Source organism: Mastigoproctus giganteus, chromosome 7, assembly GCF_048544385.1.
Source record: "Mastigoproctus giganteus isolate SK-2022 chromosome 7, ASM4854438v1, whole genome shotgun sequence".
NCBI lineage: Eukaryota > Metazoa > Arthropoda > Arachnida > Uropygi > Thelyphonidae > Mastigoproctus > Mastigoproctus giganteus.
Window position 1 is genome coordinate 193792790 of NC_143581.1, and position 20085 is coordinate 193812874.

At 37.1% G+C, this 20085-nt stretch overlaps 1 protein-coding gene across 1 annotated transcript; it reads right to left on the bottom strand.

Annotated features, from left to right (window-relative positions):
- Positions 1 to 284: 284 nt before the first annotated feature.
- On the bottom strand, positions 285 to 19281 carry LOC150083509 (cysteine-rich protein 1-like). The gene is made up of 4 exons (XM_090377325.1): positions 19117 to 19281; positions 1092 to 1186; positions 905 to 962; positions 285 to 508 (listed from the first exon to the last, which is right to left on the bottom strand). Exons 1-4 carry the CDS (start codon positions 19154 to 19156, stop codon positions 465 to 467), a joined length of 237 nt encoding a protein of 78 aa, XP_090233451.1. The 5' UTR covers positions 19157 to 19281; the 3' UTR covers positions 285 to 464.
- Positions 19282 to 20085: the final 804 nt, after the last annotated feature.

The following is a 20085-nucleotide window of genomic DNA, read 5'->3' on the forward strand; positions in this document are numbered from 1 at the left end:
TAGCAACACAACCTTGCCTGTAAACGATCTGACCTCCTTCTACAGTTCTTCTTCTAAATTTTATTTTTATATGACATCATCTCACAGGAATAAACAATCTGGAAAAATTGGTTTCTAAGATAAACCAATTTTTCCAGAACTGAGGAATGAAATAGTATAGGTTTTTCATCCTCTGAATTTATATTTCATGGAAAGAATTGGCTGTCATTCGTTTCTGAAAGCATCCCAAGAAATCAATAGAGAGATTTTTCAGCTTACTTTCACAAATAAATCTAAAAAAAAAGTATCTTAAAATCAAATATATTTTATTTCAGTTCCAACAAATCTACATTTATCAGATGTGTATATAATTTAGTGGCAAATCCACACAGATTCTACATTATTAACAGTTGTACACATAACAATTACAAATATAACATTCAGCTTCACATTTCTTTAGCTAGAGCACCGAAAAATCATTTTCTTCATTTTTTGTACACGTGACTTTCTGTTCCTCCTCTTCCGTAACCTATAAGAGAAGGAAGGAAGGCGTAAGAAATAATAAACGAAAAATTTTCATTTAATACGCTAAAGTAGTGATGTCGAACTTTTGGGTTAGTTCCGACCCTGGAAAAGTTACTTTTCTCATTATTAAAAAAGGAATATTTAATTACTCAAACGCACAGATTAATCAACTAATTTAGAAAGGAGTTCGAAATTGCTGTGCGGATCGTATTGAAACTTTCCGATGCTTATCAGGAGGTTTCAATGCAAACCCTGGTCCCAAAAAAAAGTTCAAACAATTATACTAAAGGTTTAAACAGTATTTGTCTAAAAGAAACGGTTGATTTTTACAGTATGCAAGCATTTTCGAGTGTTTTGAATAGTCGATAATCCACAAAGACAACCACATACGCACGCTTACCTCCGGGGCCAAACAGTGCTCCATAACATGGCGTATTGCAATATGGCTTTCCCTCGTGCTGAAAAATACAAATGCGTAGTCATTACCAATTTGGGATAATCATTGCCGATCTTATAAGATCAGCAATCCATCCTTAGAAATTTACCACTATAATTGTTGCAATATAATCATTGCATCATGCTCTTACCTCTGCGTGAGAACCTGGAGTTAATGTTTTGTTACATTTTTCACACCTGAGACAACCACGATGCCAGTCCTTGCCCAGGGAGGTTAATCTTTCAGCTATAACAAAAAACAAAACAAAATTTATATATAACCAAGAGTAATAAATTCATTTATACAATAATATCGTTATATATTGACAATTTGTGGCCCTAAATGTACATCGTTTACTTCCGACTTATTTATAAAACAAAACGGATGAAAAAAGAACAAGAAGTTATAAGTAGATCAAATGAAGCCTCTTTCAATGTCGTTTCCAAATGTTAAATCGAAATAAAAAATACCACCTGTCAGGATACTTCAGAATTAATTGAAAATTCATGTTGAAGTATAAATGTATTGAATTGTAAATTTGGTTTGGATCGGGCAGAAAGCAGAAATGTTATTAGTGAGAGAGGACGGAAGGGACATGATGACCTCATAAGCCCGTTTTCACCTTTTAAAAATTAGACTAAAATATGCAAGAGATCGTAAATTATAAAATGGACAATCTGTAAAGTGTACTGAAACATTCAGTACACTTTACAATTAAAAGATATTTTTAGTAATGGCAACCTACTAAACGGACGGACACATATATATATACTCTACTCCAGGGCTATTTAACAGGAAAGTTAGCTTCAACTAGTTTCTGTAAAATATCTCGTTTTTGAAGCTGTTCGTTAGTTTCCGAAGATCTTTTCAGTGAAGAAGATGCACCGAAAACCTAACTCAAGTACACCATTACGTATGATTTCATTTGAAAAGCGCCATCTTAGGAACAAAAAGAAGAAATATTCGCAATAAATTTGCATTTGATAACTATTAAAATTAAAAAAATAAACTTAACTTATCAATATTTACAACTTAGATAATACAAACTTTAAAATTAAAACATCCAGTAACGGACGCGGCAGTGAATCATCTCATTAAAAGGCAAATTTATACAGCAGCATGGAACTATATCTGCTGTAAAAGTAGATTATAAAAATACCATAAAAATATATTTGAATCACTTACTGGCTTGAAAAGGCATTTTGGAGTAGATTTTAAATTGGGAATTCTACAATTTCCAATTTGTTCATCAATATGTGCAGGTGTAAAAATGAGTCATCGAGCAAATGGTAGTAGTTAAATATATGCTGGCCTTGGAAGAAACGTTTAATGCAGTCAGGTGTGCATTAGTGGTATTCCTGATTATATTCCAAACAGAATTCGTATACTGAAAAAAAGCGTTACAAATGAGGCGTGTCTGCTTGATTATTTTTGTTTAAAATAAAAAAAATCTTCTTCTTTGTCCTCGCCTTCTTCCCACGTTCATATGGGGTCGGCACTCCTTATCAACTACGATATCTACTCCATTTCTTCCTCCGTCATCCGCTCCTCTAAAGAACAACTTATACCCTTCACTGAGCTCTTTTGCTTTATTTCCCCTCCACCTAGTCTCTTGTAGGCATAGGATCTTCTTTGCATCAAACCCACAATCTCTCTGCTCTTTCCATTCATCGTCCCAATGTTCAATGTTCCTATTCTAACACTTTTCATAATAATAAAAATAAAATACTGGATTGGAGATATGCAAATTAGCAATGTACAAATGTCTCTTCAGTTTACAAAGGTGGTTCCAAGAAATCGGCCATTAAGCCTATAAGTTTAACTTCGATGGCAGGGAAAATTACATAGTCTATCATTAAGGATGTACTGCTGGAGTTGATGGTGAGGAAAAGAATTATATGGGAGAGCACAGCACGGCTTTGTTAAAGGAAAATCATGTCTAACTGACTGAGAAGCTATTATGAGGCTGTTCACAAAAGAACCGGATATAAAGAATAATTTTGACAAGTGTATAAGTAGATAAAAGAGGGGATTGCGTGGTAAAAGGGAAGGGTCATAAGTACAATCCTCTTAGGTTTAGTATTCAGTTCTTTATTATATCTAGTAGTGGGTAATGGCATTAATGAAAGTATAAAAAGTTTCATGAAAAGGTTGAGAATTTGGTTAATGTTGCGCACAACTTTCTTTACGTGGTCAAACAAACTTCTTAAAGAAATGTTTTGATTCATACATGACGACTACTTGGTTCTATTTTTATTTTTATGAATGTATTCACGTCTTTGTGTTTGTTCTTTCCTTAGCCATGGAACACCAGTGTATTTCTGAATGTAATTTCATCTATGACTTATTAAAGCAGCACGCCCAAAAATAAAATCAAAACATTTCTTTATGAAGTTTGTTTGACCACTTAAAGAAAGTTGTGCGCAACCTGTTCCAACATGCAAACAAATCGAGTACCCCGAAAAAACGGCATATTTGGAACCTCTCGTGTTTACTGTTCTCACTATCGATTTCACAACAGCCATCACTGTGAAAATGCCACGAAGACACTACTACGCAATCTGGCTGCCAGCTGCATGTAGGTTTTTTAGACATCTCACACAGAATTTGGCAGTCTCAACTTGTGCCTTATTACTTTTATTAGAAACTTATTTTCATATTTCAGCGCCACTGTTCAACTTCTTGAAAATTATTCTAGAGCGTAGATTCCATCTCATTTAACGACGTGGTACCATTCTCTAAAACACCCATAGGTATCCTCCAAGGTAGTATACTCTCTTCTCTCCATTCCTTCTTCAAAAATCGTGATAACTTCTCATTTGCAAATATCGACCATGCCACTCAAAGGGACAGTAAAACAAACAAGGGGCAGAAAATGCCAGTCTTTTAAACAATCCGTTACTCCTCTTTGTAAACCATTTGAAATTCTTTGGGACGTTTATTAACAGAAGTAAATCAAATCTTATTAACTTCTCTCTCTCTATCGAAGTCACCTTTAGTTTTCAAATTGTTATAAACAATGTTCTGCTAATATCCAAAGTGGACCCAAAACTGTAATTTCAGTCTCGTTAAAAAAAGTTATACAATAAAACTTTAAGGAATGTTTGGCACTTTCGCCAAGATACAGATGAATAAACAAACAGCCGGTTTCCCATTTATTTCGTCGAGAGCGACGATTTTCAATAATCTGCATCTTCCACCTCTAATTTATAGAATTTCATTTACAGAAATCAAACTGATGATTGTCGAACTTTCTTTCGGGAATATATGTTCTCTTGGATATTTGGTCAGTTCTTTTCTTTAAAATTCCAAAAAGGGTATTACGTTCAAGTCACCTTTTGTCATCCTGTTGAAACGTTTTTGTTTCAACAGAACAGCCACATTGCAGGGGGCATGGAAATGCCTTGAAATGTAAAGATATGCGTCGACGATAGTGGCAACATTCTTGTTTGTCCTTAACAATTTTTCTGAACTTGGATAGATTTGTTAATGATATAGTTTACATTTCTGAGCTTAAGCTTGTAGTGTTATTTCAAAACTTGTATTGTATGTAACAATACTTAGCTGTAGTTTTTCATCCCCATAATCCATCTTGCTTTGACTGTCTTGGAGTGCAAATATTGTATACAGTATATTGCATATCTTTATGCAATCATATTTTCAAATAACGTAATATCAGTATGATTATTTGAGGTGATCAATAGGGAGATTGGAGAAAGGACAGAGTATGAGGGGGCAGCGTTGTAGGTAGATGAGCTCCGTAATCCTCACATTGGCCTTTGAGGAGCAATTGATCCCCACTTTCTTTTTCCTTACAGGACTGGATTCGAAGACCCCAATACAATAAAGAATGCCTGGAATGCTATAAGCATGACGGTTGCAAGCGATGGGTTGATGAGTTGTTCCCAGAAATCTCAGTGAGCTTGCGTCAGCCTTTATACACCAATGGGATTTAATGCCTCCAACGATAATTAATAGTATTGTTCTCAACAGGACAAAAAATATTATTTTTTGTCCTGTTGATTGATACTCAATTAACGACGTGCCATTCTGGCAACTCATAAGCTCATTTTTATAACTATGTAATTTTGGATTTCGAAATCTACCAGTCTTTGTGCGTTATTAAGAAACATTGAAAAAAAGTCTTACTAATGTTTGTTATAATCCATAATTTATTTAAAGGTTTTTGAGCTTCTGAGTACCAATTCAAGAGCAATTGAAGAGCAAGAGCAATTCAAGAGCCTTTGTGTTTATTGGAGAAGAGGGGTAACAGTAACAATAAGAATGACATGGCGTAAATTAAACATACTGACCCGTCATTATATCAGTAGGACAGACAGGTTTCCACATATGTACATCATTAAGACGTACAGGTCTTAATGAGGCAAAGGAGGGTTTTTTTTTTTTTTTTTTTGCTAGGAGCATTAGCAACTAAGGCTATATTGCTCCAGGGATATGCGGTGGTCATTCCCGTCAGGTTTCACGCTGACGTTACTGCCATTCACTTCAATAGTGTTTCAGTCCTTCTTTAGCCATGAGGACACGCTCCACCCTTCTGAGAGAGCTTTCCACTAACGAAAGATAGACTGCAACGGGTGTAGACCTCCATTTCTCCTGTCGAACTGCGACCAGTTGAGCCATTGATGTAGGCCTGGCCTTCACTAATAATAATAAATAATAAATCTTCTGTTTATACTCCGGGACGACCAAACGGTCAGAGGAGTTCACAAGATAGACAGAATACAAGAAACAGCACCGTATTCAGCAGTCACGGGCTTGAACCCCGGTCACTCAAGGCACGTGTACTTATGCACCCGCGCGCCTGACCACTAGGCTACGGCGGCACTAGACGTTCTAGTTCATCCCATATTGCGATTGTATTCCATAGGGTTCAAATCGGGGCTCTACGCAGTCGAACAACATCGGGATTATGTCACAGGATATACTGTCATGTTGAAAGAGACAGACCTGTGCCAAAGAACAGCCACATTGCAGGGGGCATGGAAATGCCTTAAAATGTAAAGATATGCGTCGACGTTCATAGTTCTCCCCGCCATAACCCCACCTCCTTCGAACATCATTGTTGGCGCAGTGCACTCAGGCAGCAGACGTTTTCCAGGCATTCTCGACCGAACCCGCCCATCTGATCGGAATGGGGTACAGCAAGATTCGTTATTCCATAGAACCGGTTTCCATTGCTTATTGGACTAATTACAGCGTTCATTGCACCACGCAAGGTGAGACCGCTGATTGCGGTTGACGGAGACTTAAGCGCCATCACTCTCTCATGAAAACCGAGGCTGTAGAACTCCGTAGTGTATTCGTACACACCTCAACCCCTGCTGAATCCTTAAACGCTCCTGAATGTCTGATGAGATTATCGCACCACCCTTCCAAATGTCCTCTGGTCACGTGGAGTGAGTTTTCGTGGTCTTCCCGTTCGTTGCTGGACGGTGTAGCCTGCCATTAATTGCACGAAATGACAAGTCAGCAATGTGGCATCCGACATCCCTCTCGAAATCTGTCAGCTCGGCTCTATATGCCATGACGAGAACAGACAACTTGTGTGGTGACTCACACACCTTCCTGATGTACCGGTATGTATCCCTTATTTATACGAGAGGCATAATGGACTACGAAAAGAGGGGTGCTCAGATATTTTTTGGAGGTTAGCGTGCATGTCTGGAAACCTGCTGAAGGAGGACAACAAAGGACAAAAAGTTGGTTCTTGGTACGAGGGAGATTCTTACAGAAAGACTCCATTTTTGTAAAGTTGCAGGTGTGGAAAACACATTGAAGAGATGTGGAGGTTTCACTGATGTCTGTTCAGGAAACTAAACATTGGAAATATCTCTTCTCGTTCAGTGGCATAAAGTAGAAGACATTAATTTAAGCTTGGTTTAAGCAAGTACTGCTGCACACTAGATATGGGATTTTTTTTTTTTTTTTTTGTTATGGCAAAAACTGGCACCTTTGTGCAAAGGGAGAGCTATGACATGTCAGTGATGCGTCCTTGGGAAAAATGTTGCAAGTCGGACAATTCGGAACATAATTTTTCCATAGTCGTCATATGAGGGTTGACGAAAAAGTAGTGGAAACAAGATAATAACAGGAAAGAGCAATTTATTTGAACTTGTTAATCGGGAACTTCTGCTTTCAGAGCTGCTTTTATCGATATCTTCAAAAGACATGTCTATGGCACGTAAGATGCGTTGTCTGTCTTCAAAATACCGAATTCAGAAAAGTTCTTCCAGTTGGCAAAACAGGCGATGTCTTTCCTCCAATGAAACTCCAGCAGAAGTGTGAAGGCAATACTGATCGTTGCCTCTGAGTGGGAGGGTAGCAATCGTCCACCATCCTCCCTTGACACGTGTCCCACGAGTCCACAAGACTTCAATCTATTTCCCCAAATGAAAGAACATCTCATGATCGACGTTTTCAAAACCGTCCTCTGAAGATGGAATATCCAGGTTGCCACAAATATAAGATAAGGTTACACAAATAGGCAGTGATTATATCGAACGAATATAATCAATGATCACGTGGCACGCACTATAACCTTGTGACTTCGCTTGATATCGAAGGCCTGATAGAAAATTTCTATGCGCCTGGAAACCAATACCTTCCGTTATATTTAAACGTTGCGTGGGTTATTTACACTGAATCGCTGGAACGCTATACCTGCAACGAACACCCTGTAACCTTTGAATGCAGGGATATGAAAACGGAAACCACCGGTTTATGTATCCTGCGATTATGTATACTGACTCATGTCATGGAACCTAATTTACTTATTTCAGGGGAGGGATAACATCTAACGGATGGATTACAGGTTGAGGTACATTGTTCAATACTGTATTATCACTTGTTTGTAGAAATAGCTGAGTTCCTGCCTTCAATCATAGTTTGAGATTGTGCACGTGGTAGAGCGATTGGATGTCGAGTGGAGATCAGCATTTGGCTCCTTTAAATAAATTTTATTCTTCGAGACATTACTTGGACATTACCGGAGGGACAGGATTACATGTAGTAATATAACACAGATTTATGCAAATATATCTAAGCTATATAAAGAAGTAAATATGAATTAAAAATGGTAAATAGGCTACTAACTTACTATAATTTTTTTTTAAAGAAAAATCGAAGTACAAAAAATATGAAGATAAAAGGGACTCGAATTACAATAGCAAACAAAACTTTCTTCTGTTTTCAAAAGAGGAGTTGTTCTTTGTCAGAAAAATTAGTTTGTAAGCAGAGAAAGCCTCTTCGACCTCGACAGATCAGACAATATTTGTAGGATGATGCCAACAGTGGAGAAATGCCAGAAGGAAGAATTGCACTGGTACGGTCCCTGTTACAACTGTAGGCCCTTGTGAACAGTGTCTGCAGCAACTAAAGAAGCACCACGTTTCACTCATTTCATACCATTGGCCAAATGGAGATAGTGTTTCAAAGTGAAACAGTACCTCCAGGCGTCATGATTTGATATCGAAGCAGAATCAAATACCCATCTCGACAGAACTGGGGAGGGTGGCAGAACATCAGATTAAATGTTATATACTGTTTTGTGTGCAGAGTTCAGCAAAACTTTTTTGACAAACAAAATCAAATTATTCACAATAGGAAACATATCTTATCTTCTTTGCATCACGAGTTACGGCATTTTCCAAACAATTTATGTGAGCTAGATGCGATAGAACACTTCCAGTGATTTTGCTGTCTTCACCAAGTAAACAGCAGCTTGGTTAACACCACGAGAATCTTCTCATCCTTTACACGTTCAGGCCATAAAAGATGGAGTTTAATCGATTCATAAATCAGTAATGTTACACCGTGTCATTCCAGCTTCTTGCACGCTAGAGGATCAGGATTATCTCCTTTAGTTCACAACTACTTTCATGTCTTCTATCAAACCTGCTACACGAATCGGTACTTTCCTCTACCGCTAGCCATAAAAAATTGTTAGATATGTCTCAGACATATTGCATTGCTGAGTTAGCAAACCAAACTTATCGATTAACAACATATTTCTCTAGGAATGAACGAAAAGAAGAATTGGTAGGAATGATGGCTGTGTTTACTAGTTTTGGGAACTTTTCCAAAGACCAGTAAATGCAACCGACTGGAGTACTTCTGATCCATTTTCAAGTTCACCACTCTGTTGAAGTAGTTTGAAAATTTGCAACTTCCAATCTTATCCTCAAGTTTTCAAAATCCAATCAAACAACCACAAATTCATTATCTTATGAAAAAGTACCGAACCAGCCAGAAATCTCGATCATATTTCGACCAGAATTTCTCAATGCCTTTGAAAATTCTTATAGTAGTATCAATTTTGGGTATAAAGTCTGAATTTAACAGTCAAATAAATGGTCAGTTTAAGTGTGTGAAGCGCCATAATAACTAACTGAAATTGTAACCTCACCCGAGATCGACTAACTCGGCCACGTTGTATATAAAAAAAAAAAAAAAAAAAAAAAGAAATTAAAAAAAAAAGCCTACAAAAATTTCTCGCATCATTGATGGGGTTCGAACTCAGGTTTTTGCACCAGTGTGGAAAAACAGTGGTTGTAGCCACTTTGGTACCGCGGGGTTAATGCTATCAGCAGTGAAGATCTCCCTAACTCATACGCAGATTTCTACATTATGAAGATATTTTTATCTTTCTGAAGTTGTTATACCAAGACTGTCTTCAAGATGTATCAAGAAACTTCCTAACGGTATTTACTACAAATTGAAGTCCTTAAAAATTTTCAGAAAATACGCAAGATTTAGAAACAGGCAGGTTTGAATTTTTAATCACCTTCACAGGCCTTGTGGGTAGCACAGTTAGTAGAATCGCCGTCTTCCACAAACCGGGTGGAAAAGACCTGAGTGCGAGTCCCGTCGATGAAAAGTGGAATTTTTATGGGGTTTTTTCACAACGTGGCTGAGTTAGTCGGTCTCAGACGAGGGAAGCGTGGTTTTTTCTCCTGGAAACGCGGGTTTTTCGTCCAACAAACAGAAAATCGACCAAAGAACACACCGCAATTTAAAGACATAATACACGAAGCAATACGGCCTCAGTCGTTGATACGCCTAAAAAATCCAACTATTACATCACCTTCGCAGTCTGATGCACCTAAAACTTTACAGCAACCAGCTGCAAGTTTCAGCATGTCATAGACAGTCCATACCTACAATTACAGAGCACTAACAGTACTGAGGCTGAATGATCTGTTGAAGAGCGATTGTAGGATACTTTCAACCTAGGCCAAAATCAATTCACATCTACTCAAACATTGTTTAGGAAAATAGACAAAGCTTCCAATTTTCCTACAAAACCCTGAACATTTCCAATAACAAAATTTATATGACGAAATTCATTTTGGTAATTGTATCATTGGGCCTGGATGGGGGTACATACACTTATATTAAATGTATCCCAATTAAATATACAAATTTCAAATATAAAACTGAAATTGTTTAACCTTGCTATCCACGCCTGAGACCAACTAACTCAGCCACGGAGTGAATAAAAGCTCATAAAAGTTCCTCGTGTCATTGACGAGATTTGGGCTCTGGACTTTTCCACCCATTGTGGGTTAGAGATGGTGATTGTAACTACTATACTACGTATGAGGACACATTGCTACTGAATAGCCTTACAGCTGCTAAGAGACCATGCTATTTTCGTAAGAAGCCTGCTTTAGATAAACGATTATGTGCTATCAGAAGCATTCTATTATTAGCCATGATGATAATGCTGGGATTGCAGATACAAAATTATTACAAGGAATGAAGTAACTCGTATTTATCGCACTCATTTCAAACTGTATATAAAACAAACTACAGAAATTATATGAAAACTATCTATATGGATTAGGATTGAAGTTAATATATGGATGCTCCACTCTCAATTCCTTGGCCGTTACAGTATTTCAGCGCAAAGGCGTATTGATTAATCAGAGATGTAAAAGGTCATGGTGATGTTACTCTGACGATATCGTGTTGATGGGAGCGTATGACATCACAAGAGATGCCTATTCATATGGAAATAACATATGATATAATATTTGACCTTTGGCGTTCCTTCTTTATTCAACCGCCTTCACTAATACCAAGTTCCGGGTTTGAAAATAGTTTCCAGTTTGTCTTCCCCCGTAAATACACAAATCCACCCTTCATAATCGCTCTGTAAGATCTTACTACTCGACTCACTTAGCAGGTGGGATCACAGCTGTCCTACTTTTCTTGGGTTAACAGTAGAAACCCCCACGCAAATGTTGGTTTGTTTTTGCTCGTCACTGTATCGCGTCTGTAAATTGCATTATTCTATGATCGGTTTCACTGTTTGGCTGGATGAAAAACCACTTTCCGGAGGATTCAACAATTATTAATCTCTCAACGTAGATCTTACTCAGCTGATAACAGCATAGATAATGTAACTCCTTTTTTTAAATGCTATTACTTTGTAATTAAAAGGAACCTGGCATATCTGCATTAATGAATTGTCTTTGAATAATCACATCGACTCTGCTCCTGTTTCTCAATACAAGTATTGTTTTTTAACCTTAATAACTTGAGAATTATTATTGAAAAGAATATAGTTTGTTTCATTTGGTTGTCGTGACGTTACCATCATGTCCTCGTGGGTTGCAGAGTTGGTAGAATCACCGTCCTCCCCAACACCAGTAGAAGAGACCTCAGTTCGAATCCCCTCAATGACGAGAGGAATTTTTATGGGCCTTTTTCAATCGTGGCTGAGTTAGTCGGTCTCAGCATGGTTTTTTCTCTCGTAAACTCGGGTTTTTTGTCAAGAAAGCAGAAAATCAACCACAGATCACACGCAATTTACATACATTACACACGGGACTCGAACTCAGGTCTTTTCCACCGGGTGTGGGGAGGACGGCGATTTACCAATTGCGCTACCCACGAGGGTACATGAAAAGGTAAATGTATCTAATAAAGTGGCCACTTAGTGTATCTGGATAGTTCCGTTAGATATTCCGATAAACTATTTTTCACTAAGCAGATATTGGAAAAGATATTTGAAAAAAAGCTCAGTGAAAATAAATATCCTGTTTATACTCCGGCACGACAACCAATTCAGTAGAGTTTCCAATAAATCGTCAATACAAATATTTATCGTATTCAGTAATCACGGGCTTGAACCCCGGTCCATTCAAGGAACGCGTGCTATGCACTCTGGCCCCTGACCACTCGGCTACTACGGGGGTACTAGGTTGCATTTCCTAGTAATAACAAAAAAATTACATTTTTCATCAATCCATAAATTGCAAATTGTGAATGAACTCAGTAAATTTCCATACGCTACGCTAAAACTGATAAAACAAATATTTGAATAGATTCAGAAGAAAAATGCAAAAAAAAATAAAATTAAAATGAAAATAAAATAATACACTGGAAAAGGTAAAAAGCATCGACTTTTATGTGCGAATCCAAAACATTTTGTTCTCACTTTGCGCACAACAGCGCGGTTATTTTTTTTTTCTGTCCTCCCCACAGCGGCTGGAAAATTTTGACCCGAGTCAATTACGCGAGAAATTTTATGGGTATTTTCACAACGTGGCTGAGTTGGTCTAGGTTAGCGTGGTTTTTTCTCCCAGAAATCCGGGTTTTTCGTCCAGCAAACAGCAAATCGACCACAAAACACACGCAATATTATTAACTATTTCATTATTTTTTATTGTGCGCAATATAATAGCGCTTTGATATACGCACGAATCTCAGGGAAGGAGCAAAGGGAAGGATAAATATCGCGGAGGTAGCTGAAAATTCTAAGAAGGCTAATCGATCCACTCCTTAACTTTCTCAACTATTGTTGGGGACATGGGTGAAAGCAGTTGCGCTGTGACGATACAGAGCGTCCACGTGTGATTCAAGGTCACTTCACATTAACGCAACAAAAAAAAATTCCTCGCCTACGTGATTACGGAAGAGGTCAAAGGCTGCCTGCGGCACCCAGACAGATGTTTTGGGGTGGAGGGGCATGAATTGAAGGCGTAGTCTCGAGATGAACAGGAAAACAAGACCTTCAATGCCAGCGGAGTATAATAAACAACAGTTAGGTGACAAACTAACTGGTGTGAAACACCAGACTCGAAACATCCACAGAAGCCATGTTTGGGCAACTTCGCTGCGCGTAAATACGTCCATCCACTTCTACATCACGATAAGATTACTATCACGAAGGATTTTACCAAGCAGGCAACAAAATCTACGTGCATCATGCAGCGCCACCTATGTTTTTTGAATAAGTTGCAGAAACGTGCCGAAATATAATCGACCGATTGATATATATTTCGGCACGTTTCTGCAACTTATCCTTTTGCCCCAGTGTATTTGCCCACTTGGTACGTTGACAGACACTCCCATGCGTACAATGAAAGGTAGGCGGACATGGAACGCGAAGAATTTACTGCCCCCCCAGGAAAATTTTCGTCTGCTCACCGATCCGCGTAATCCTACCGACACAGAAGTACTTTCCCAAAGTGAAAGGAGTTTACGTGTACCTTCGAAGAAAGGTGATGACGGAAGACTGAATTCCATCGCTCACTTCGTGTTTTCCAGTACGGGAAATTTGTTTTCGTGGGACGGTATCCGGCTTGCCCGGTCCCACTTCCTCCCTACAGGTTTGTGCGCATGACCGCATTGTTAGTGTGTAGGCCAGCACCAAAATGAAACAGGTTTCGTCAATTCGATTTAACATAATCACTCCTTAATGTTATAAGCATATACTGTCTACACTGCCACACAAAAATAGTCGACCTTTTTGCTTCTGGACTGGAAAAGTGGGAAGTTAAATATGATAAAAAGCAAAAAATGTGGCTATAGTGTAGTAAGCGATTCAATATGTGTAATACATGTACGCATGACCTCGGACATTCCACAGTCTGCATCACTTTTGATGAGCAAACGACTATTTTTACTGAATCGATTCTTACTGTTCCGTTTAAATTAATGAACTGATGCAGTGAATCGGTTCATTAATTAACGGTCTTTGTTATGTTTATTTTTTGATTAAAAAAAGCGGGCAAATAAAATAGAAAAAAAGTCTGGAATGGTGCTTTTTTTGGGGTAACTGGCAATCAACGACTATTTTTAGTGAATCGATTCTTACGGTTCGGTTTAATCTAATGAATCGATTCACTGAGTTCATTCATTAACGACTTTTGTCATGTTTGTTTTTATCTTTTAATGTAAAGGAGGGCATCTAAAATAGAAAAAAAGTCTGCGTTTTCTTTCAAATATATTAACAATGTTTTAATATGATTGTTAAATACGGTTAATGATTGTATTAATGCAATATCAAAAGGTGATTGGCTGGAAACAACTCTGATTTATGTATTCCATCCACAGTATAAACAAAATATGTATTTTTAAAATATCCAAGATTCAGAATTGTCCACAGCAGTAGTTTTCAAAGTGTGAACCGTTGGGTTCTATAAAGAGTTTCCAGAGGTTCTGAAAACTATCCGACTACTGTTTTAATTTGTTGTTAATTATTACTGATTTAAAGATATTCGGTTTACGCGAAAGCTTTCGGTTATTTAAAGAACGGATTCTCAAAGAGAACTGATTAACTGGAACTTACTTCAGAATCGGTTTTGTAAATCATTTTTCCATTAACATTTGCGTGGGATCATTTTGGACCCCACTGTTTCAGCAATGAGACAGGATGTTTCAACATATGTGTTCTGGCTGACCTTCAGCGAAAAGAAAAAAAAAAAAAAAAGAAGAAATGGCTTTGGAATATCTGTCAGAGTTGTCGCAATCTCTAGAGAAATCGCCACATTTCTGAGAAAGCATTCTCAAGTCATGCACGAACTTAGACACCAAACAAAAGGGGAAATAATTCGACACTGGCAGGGATTTCTAAAATCTGTGAAATTTTAGAGATTTAAAACTCCTGGAGCTATTCAAGCTTTATCCGCCTAGAAGGACATCTGGTGGCATCATGCCATTAATTACTGATACACTAGGTCAGTCTGGAGACAGTGCCAGAAAGAAAAGGGTGATTGCACATCATCGTAGGCCTCTCTAAAACGTGTAAATAAGTCGGACACACCCATCCGATAACCCTGCTTGGAGGCCTTCGGATTTAAAGCAGCTGAGCTGACATACTTCTGAGCATCAAATATTTAAGTTAGGTGCATTACTTGGAAACCGTGTTCCACTTGGATTGAGGCCACACTCTTAGAGACCGCGCAAAGACATCCGAGTCACATGTAGGTCGGTACTGCTTACGATAGTCCATATTTAAAGAGTTTATATAAACACGATTTATATAAATATAACAAACACTGACAATTCCACTCTGCTAATTAAAAGTTTGTCTTTCTAAACTTGGACTGCAGTAGCTGTTTGGTGTCGCTTACAGAAAATAAACCCATTTTTCAAATCTGGCAGGTTCGTCTGTCCGGGACCATCTATTTACTGGGACTCGGCAAAGTGGCACGTGCACATCACACAGGGAGTCCGATACCCCAATTACTTATTTAAATTTTCAATTTAACTCCGCTTTTATTGGCCTACTTTCTGACAGTAGATATATAACTACAAGGTTCAAAGAAAGAAAAAAAAAATCAGATCTTTTGAAGTCTAAATCTAATGACATCTACGAAAGGAAATGAAGTATTGAAAAGCTAAAAAAAAATTTTTTTTATTGAGATAAAGGTGCAAATACAAAAGGATAAAGAAATAAAAGTTATAAAGATAACTTGGGTAAGAAATTCAGTCATAGTGAAAAGTAAAGTACTGTATAATAATAGGTTTTAAAACATTCCATAGGCTCTTTTCGTTCGGCTGGGCGTTTTTGAATTAGTGCCAAGGCAACTCGGGCCAGGAGGCGTCAACGTATCGTGTTTGCATGGGTAGAATGACGCCTTTTTTTAGATAGAAATTAATTGGAAGTCCCGTCTGTTCTTTTATTACAGTAAAATCTCAATTTTACAATAACCGATCTTACGTATATTTTAATCGGTTTCAAAGAAACTCCACTAAGTATGTCCTCAAAATTAAGTTACTTTTTTACTTTCGAATCCTCATCTTGGGTTCATTTGCTGTTTTTGATGATCAAGCAGACACAGTTTGCTAACAACGGCATTTTATGAAGAACTGCTAGCGGTATTTCTCTACGTCTGCAGTTATTTCAGTCGTATAAAGATTGATAACCACCCTAACGTGCTATCCGCCGTTTTGTTGGTAAGTGATCATTGGCGACATAGGGATTGTCCACCGTAGCCAGCGGACATCCCGTTATTGGCGTGCTGTTAAATCACCTCAGGTCACTGACTGTATCAATTCTGTTAAAACATTTCGCCATACTGTGCTTTTATCATTATTATTATAGCCTCAGACGCAGATGCACCATAAAACCCATAAACAAACAAACGAAGACACTTTTTACATTCGTTATGCCAGCCATATAAACATTGATAACCACAGTTCATGTGCTGTCCACAATTCGTATGACCTTGAAAGACTAGGGCAGAGATCGGCAACCTACGATACTGGCTAAAGGCGGCGCTAGGGACTGATTATGTCTGAGAATGGCAAGCGTGTCTTTGTTCCAGTTAAATTCAACACGAAACGCCCCAAGTACGTTTCGAAAACCCCATTGATTTTCGTGCCTTCGTTTTTGCAGATTAATAGTACAACACCCCATCTAAAAACTTCACCAGTGGCATCAGAAACCCAACTGAACTGGACAAGAACCATCCCTGAAAGTTGCTAACCCCTTAACTAGGCGTATTTTAACCTCTCTCCAAGGCCACCCCCCCTCACAAAAAAATATTATAATTATAGCTTTCGTATAATTATAATTAGGTTTTTTTTTTTTTTAATTCTTAAAACTTGTTTTCTAACGTCATCAGCGATTTCTGTACAATACACCCAACCATGGTAAATATAGAGTGCCTAGCTACCAACCCCAGTACATGTTCCTCTTCTCGGAAATGGGGAGGGGGAAATACTTTCCACCCGCAAACAGAAACAAACCTATGAGCAAAACACATAAATCACGGGACCTTGAATTAGTTCTGGAATCTTCACAAGGTACAAGTACATTGCCTCCTGTCACTGCAGCTATTTAGTGTGTCCTGTACGCAGAAAGCAAAGACAAATTTAGATTATTCAAGTGAACAACTATCCACAACGTTCATTATTTGCAAGAAATAAATTTTCTGTTTATACTCTATTAGGCCACACAGTCACAAGACAGAGAATACAAGAAACAACATCGTATTTAGTAGCGCGATCCAGGGTCAGTCAAAGCACATGTATTTATATGCCCTAGCGTTTTACCACTCGGCTACTTTGGTAGTTCCGAGTTTTCATCAGACTTTATGTAGTTAGAAATTTAAATTTCTTATTTATTGTTAAAGGACCGGATTCCAATAAAAGAACCTTATGGCAATAGCCATTGAAGAGGCAATATTTTGAACAATATGATTAAAATCTTCAATTCTGAACTTCATAAACAAGCGACAGCTATTGGCTCATCCAGAAAAAAAAGGGGGGGGGGGTCTCCTCACACATAAGTCCTAGTTTCAAAATGCAACCGATACATAGTGCATAGAAAATGTCACAACACAGCCATATATTGAATGCAAATATATGGCCACGTAGCTCTATACCTCTATTCCTGAGTTAAACCAACCGTAGAACCTGCTCATGGCGAAACGGGGCACAAAGCAGCTGGCATTTGGAACAGTTACCAATCACGTGAACAATCTGTTTATTTTGTTCAGTGGAAGTTATATGTGCATCCTTCTATAGTGTATATTGAAACACACCCAACTGATGAATAAGTTTATTACTCTGTTTAAAAAAATAGATATTGAAAATAGTAATTACTCTTAATAAATAATTAAAATGAGATTATGAAATAATAATAGTTATATTTCTGGTTATAACTAATGTTTTTGTATAATTAATGGGCTAACACGGAACTCATCAAATACAGAACATAACTTGAGAATACAGAAAATATGTCAATAAATATATATTTTTCAAATGATGTTTTAATTGAATTTTTGTGGTTAAAAAATATATGAAAATATTTTAATCAATATATAAATCTTTCCTGAATGGATGTAGCATTTTAATTCTTATCTTTTAATCTCCAACAGAAAGGAAATATATGAACGAAGTTGAAAATATATTAAATAAATTTTTAAAAATATATCGATATGATTTAAATGCTATTTATACTATCAGGAGAGCAGGGGTGGGCACAGAGGGCATATGCCCCTTTAATCTTCCGTATAAGTGTTCCTAGGTCTATCTAAACAAAAACACTCAAAAACCTGGTCGTCATTCCTCCCCTTTACGATAATATCTGGATAAGGCAGTGTATGATTATCTATAAATTATTAATTAATTAATAAAATTCCAAAAGAATTTTATTATTATATTTATAAACATAATACTTTTGAAATTAAAAATTTTCCTCATTATTTCATATTGATATTGGCATATCTGAAACGGCTATACAGGACTTGCCCTTAGGCATCTTGACTCACATAATAACACCTGCTCTATAACGGCTTCACCCTTAAACTTCCGTTGGGGGTTTCTGATACCGTTAGCCTTCAGGGCATAACCACAAAAAACAAAACAAAAAAAAAAAAAAAAACTTCAGATTTCGTTTAGCAACAAAACAAAGAAATGAAACAAAAAGAAATAAATGAATGAAAACAAAAAGAAACGAAATAAAGAAAAAGAATAATATAAAAAGGGAAGAAGCAATAATCATTTAGAAAAATAATATTTAATAGTTAAAATAATTAGGTTCAATACAAAGGGAGCCTAATAGTTTTTGAAAAATCGTATACTTTCATACTAATTCTGTTTAATCTCTCAGTATTTAAAATTTTATTCTTGATTTTTTTCTATTTATCCATTTTTAAATAAATAAATGGGCAAGAGTAAACTTTATAAAATGCCTGTTATGTGTTTTGAAGTAAGTTTTAGAAATGATAAAACGCCTCCACGCGCAGCAGACAATTTGACTTTAACGTTCATGAATCGTTTGTCATTTTTTCTAGCGTTTAGTGGTGAATCTTTTGGCATATCATATATGCAATAAAATACAAAAGCTTTAGTAGAAAATTATATAAAAAAATAAATATTAACAACCAGGAGAAAAAAAATATCTCTACACTTACCGAAGTAGACTGGCTTTTCACATTTCGGACAATTCGGCATTTTGTTTTCTGTCTGCACAGCGCGATACCAATCTAGATCACCTTAATTCTCTGCTATCAACAAGTGGCAAGACAGTGTTTTATCGCGCAGATGTAGCAGCGACTGTCATGCGCAAAACAATAGCCACAGTGCGTAAAGTGTGCGAGGAGAAAAACTACACATGCGCATTAAATGTTTCATAGGCCAAGGTCGTATTGATATGATGTCACAGCTTTTCACTCCCGGTGATATCAGTGCGGTGATGCATTTAATAAGCTAATAATTTTAAATAGGTTTCATGATATCAAAAAAAGAAAGCGTGGTTGAATACAAATTTCACTCGATGATTTAATGATGGCAATCTCAGCTGGATTCAGATCGACCTTGCGGTGGTCAGACATGCGTACTTGAGCAGACGTGGGTCAAGCTGTTAAATATCAAACGACCGGAAGTATAGGGTACAGGCGATGGGAAAGTGGTCCACAAATAGACTCCTTCCTGTCATATATTATATAAATGTATGTTTATAAACATATACACACATCATATTTAATATTATTTGAGGTGACATTTTTGTGCTAAGGTGGTAGAAGAGAGAAAATTGTATTAGTTTTTGGGTTCCTGGAACAGCTTTTCACTCCCGGAACATGTGGTTCGCATCATACACGTATTCCCTATAACGGGTCTTAAAACAGGTGGAACGTCCATATGCGAACAAATATAGTCAATTTAGGATCGCACACGTGTGAGCAACGTATTTTCTCTGCTGAATATTTGCATCGATTTGGTCAATTATTTCTATAAATATTTTAAATTTCAAATATTGTATAATTAAGTTATTGAATTGGTAGTCGCAAGCCCTTTCTTATGGGACCGATGAATGTCCCAAAATAAAATTAGAAACTAATTTTAAAATTATAAACAGTGTAAATTCTCAACCTGGTATACAA

Coding starts and splice junctions, on each gene's coding strand:
- LOC150083509 (XM_090377325.1), bottom strand. CDS start 19,156: ATGCCGAATTGTCCGAAATGTGAAAAGCCAGTCTACTTCG. Junction 1,187..19,116: donor TGAAAAGCCAGTCTACTTCG/GTAAGTGTAGAG, acceptor TTTTTGTTATAG/CTGAAAGATTAACCTCCCTG. Junction 963..1,091: donor CTCCAGGTTCTCACGCAGAG/GTAAGAGCATGA, acceptor TGTATTTTTCAG/CACGAGGGAAAGCCATATTG.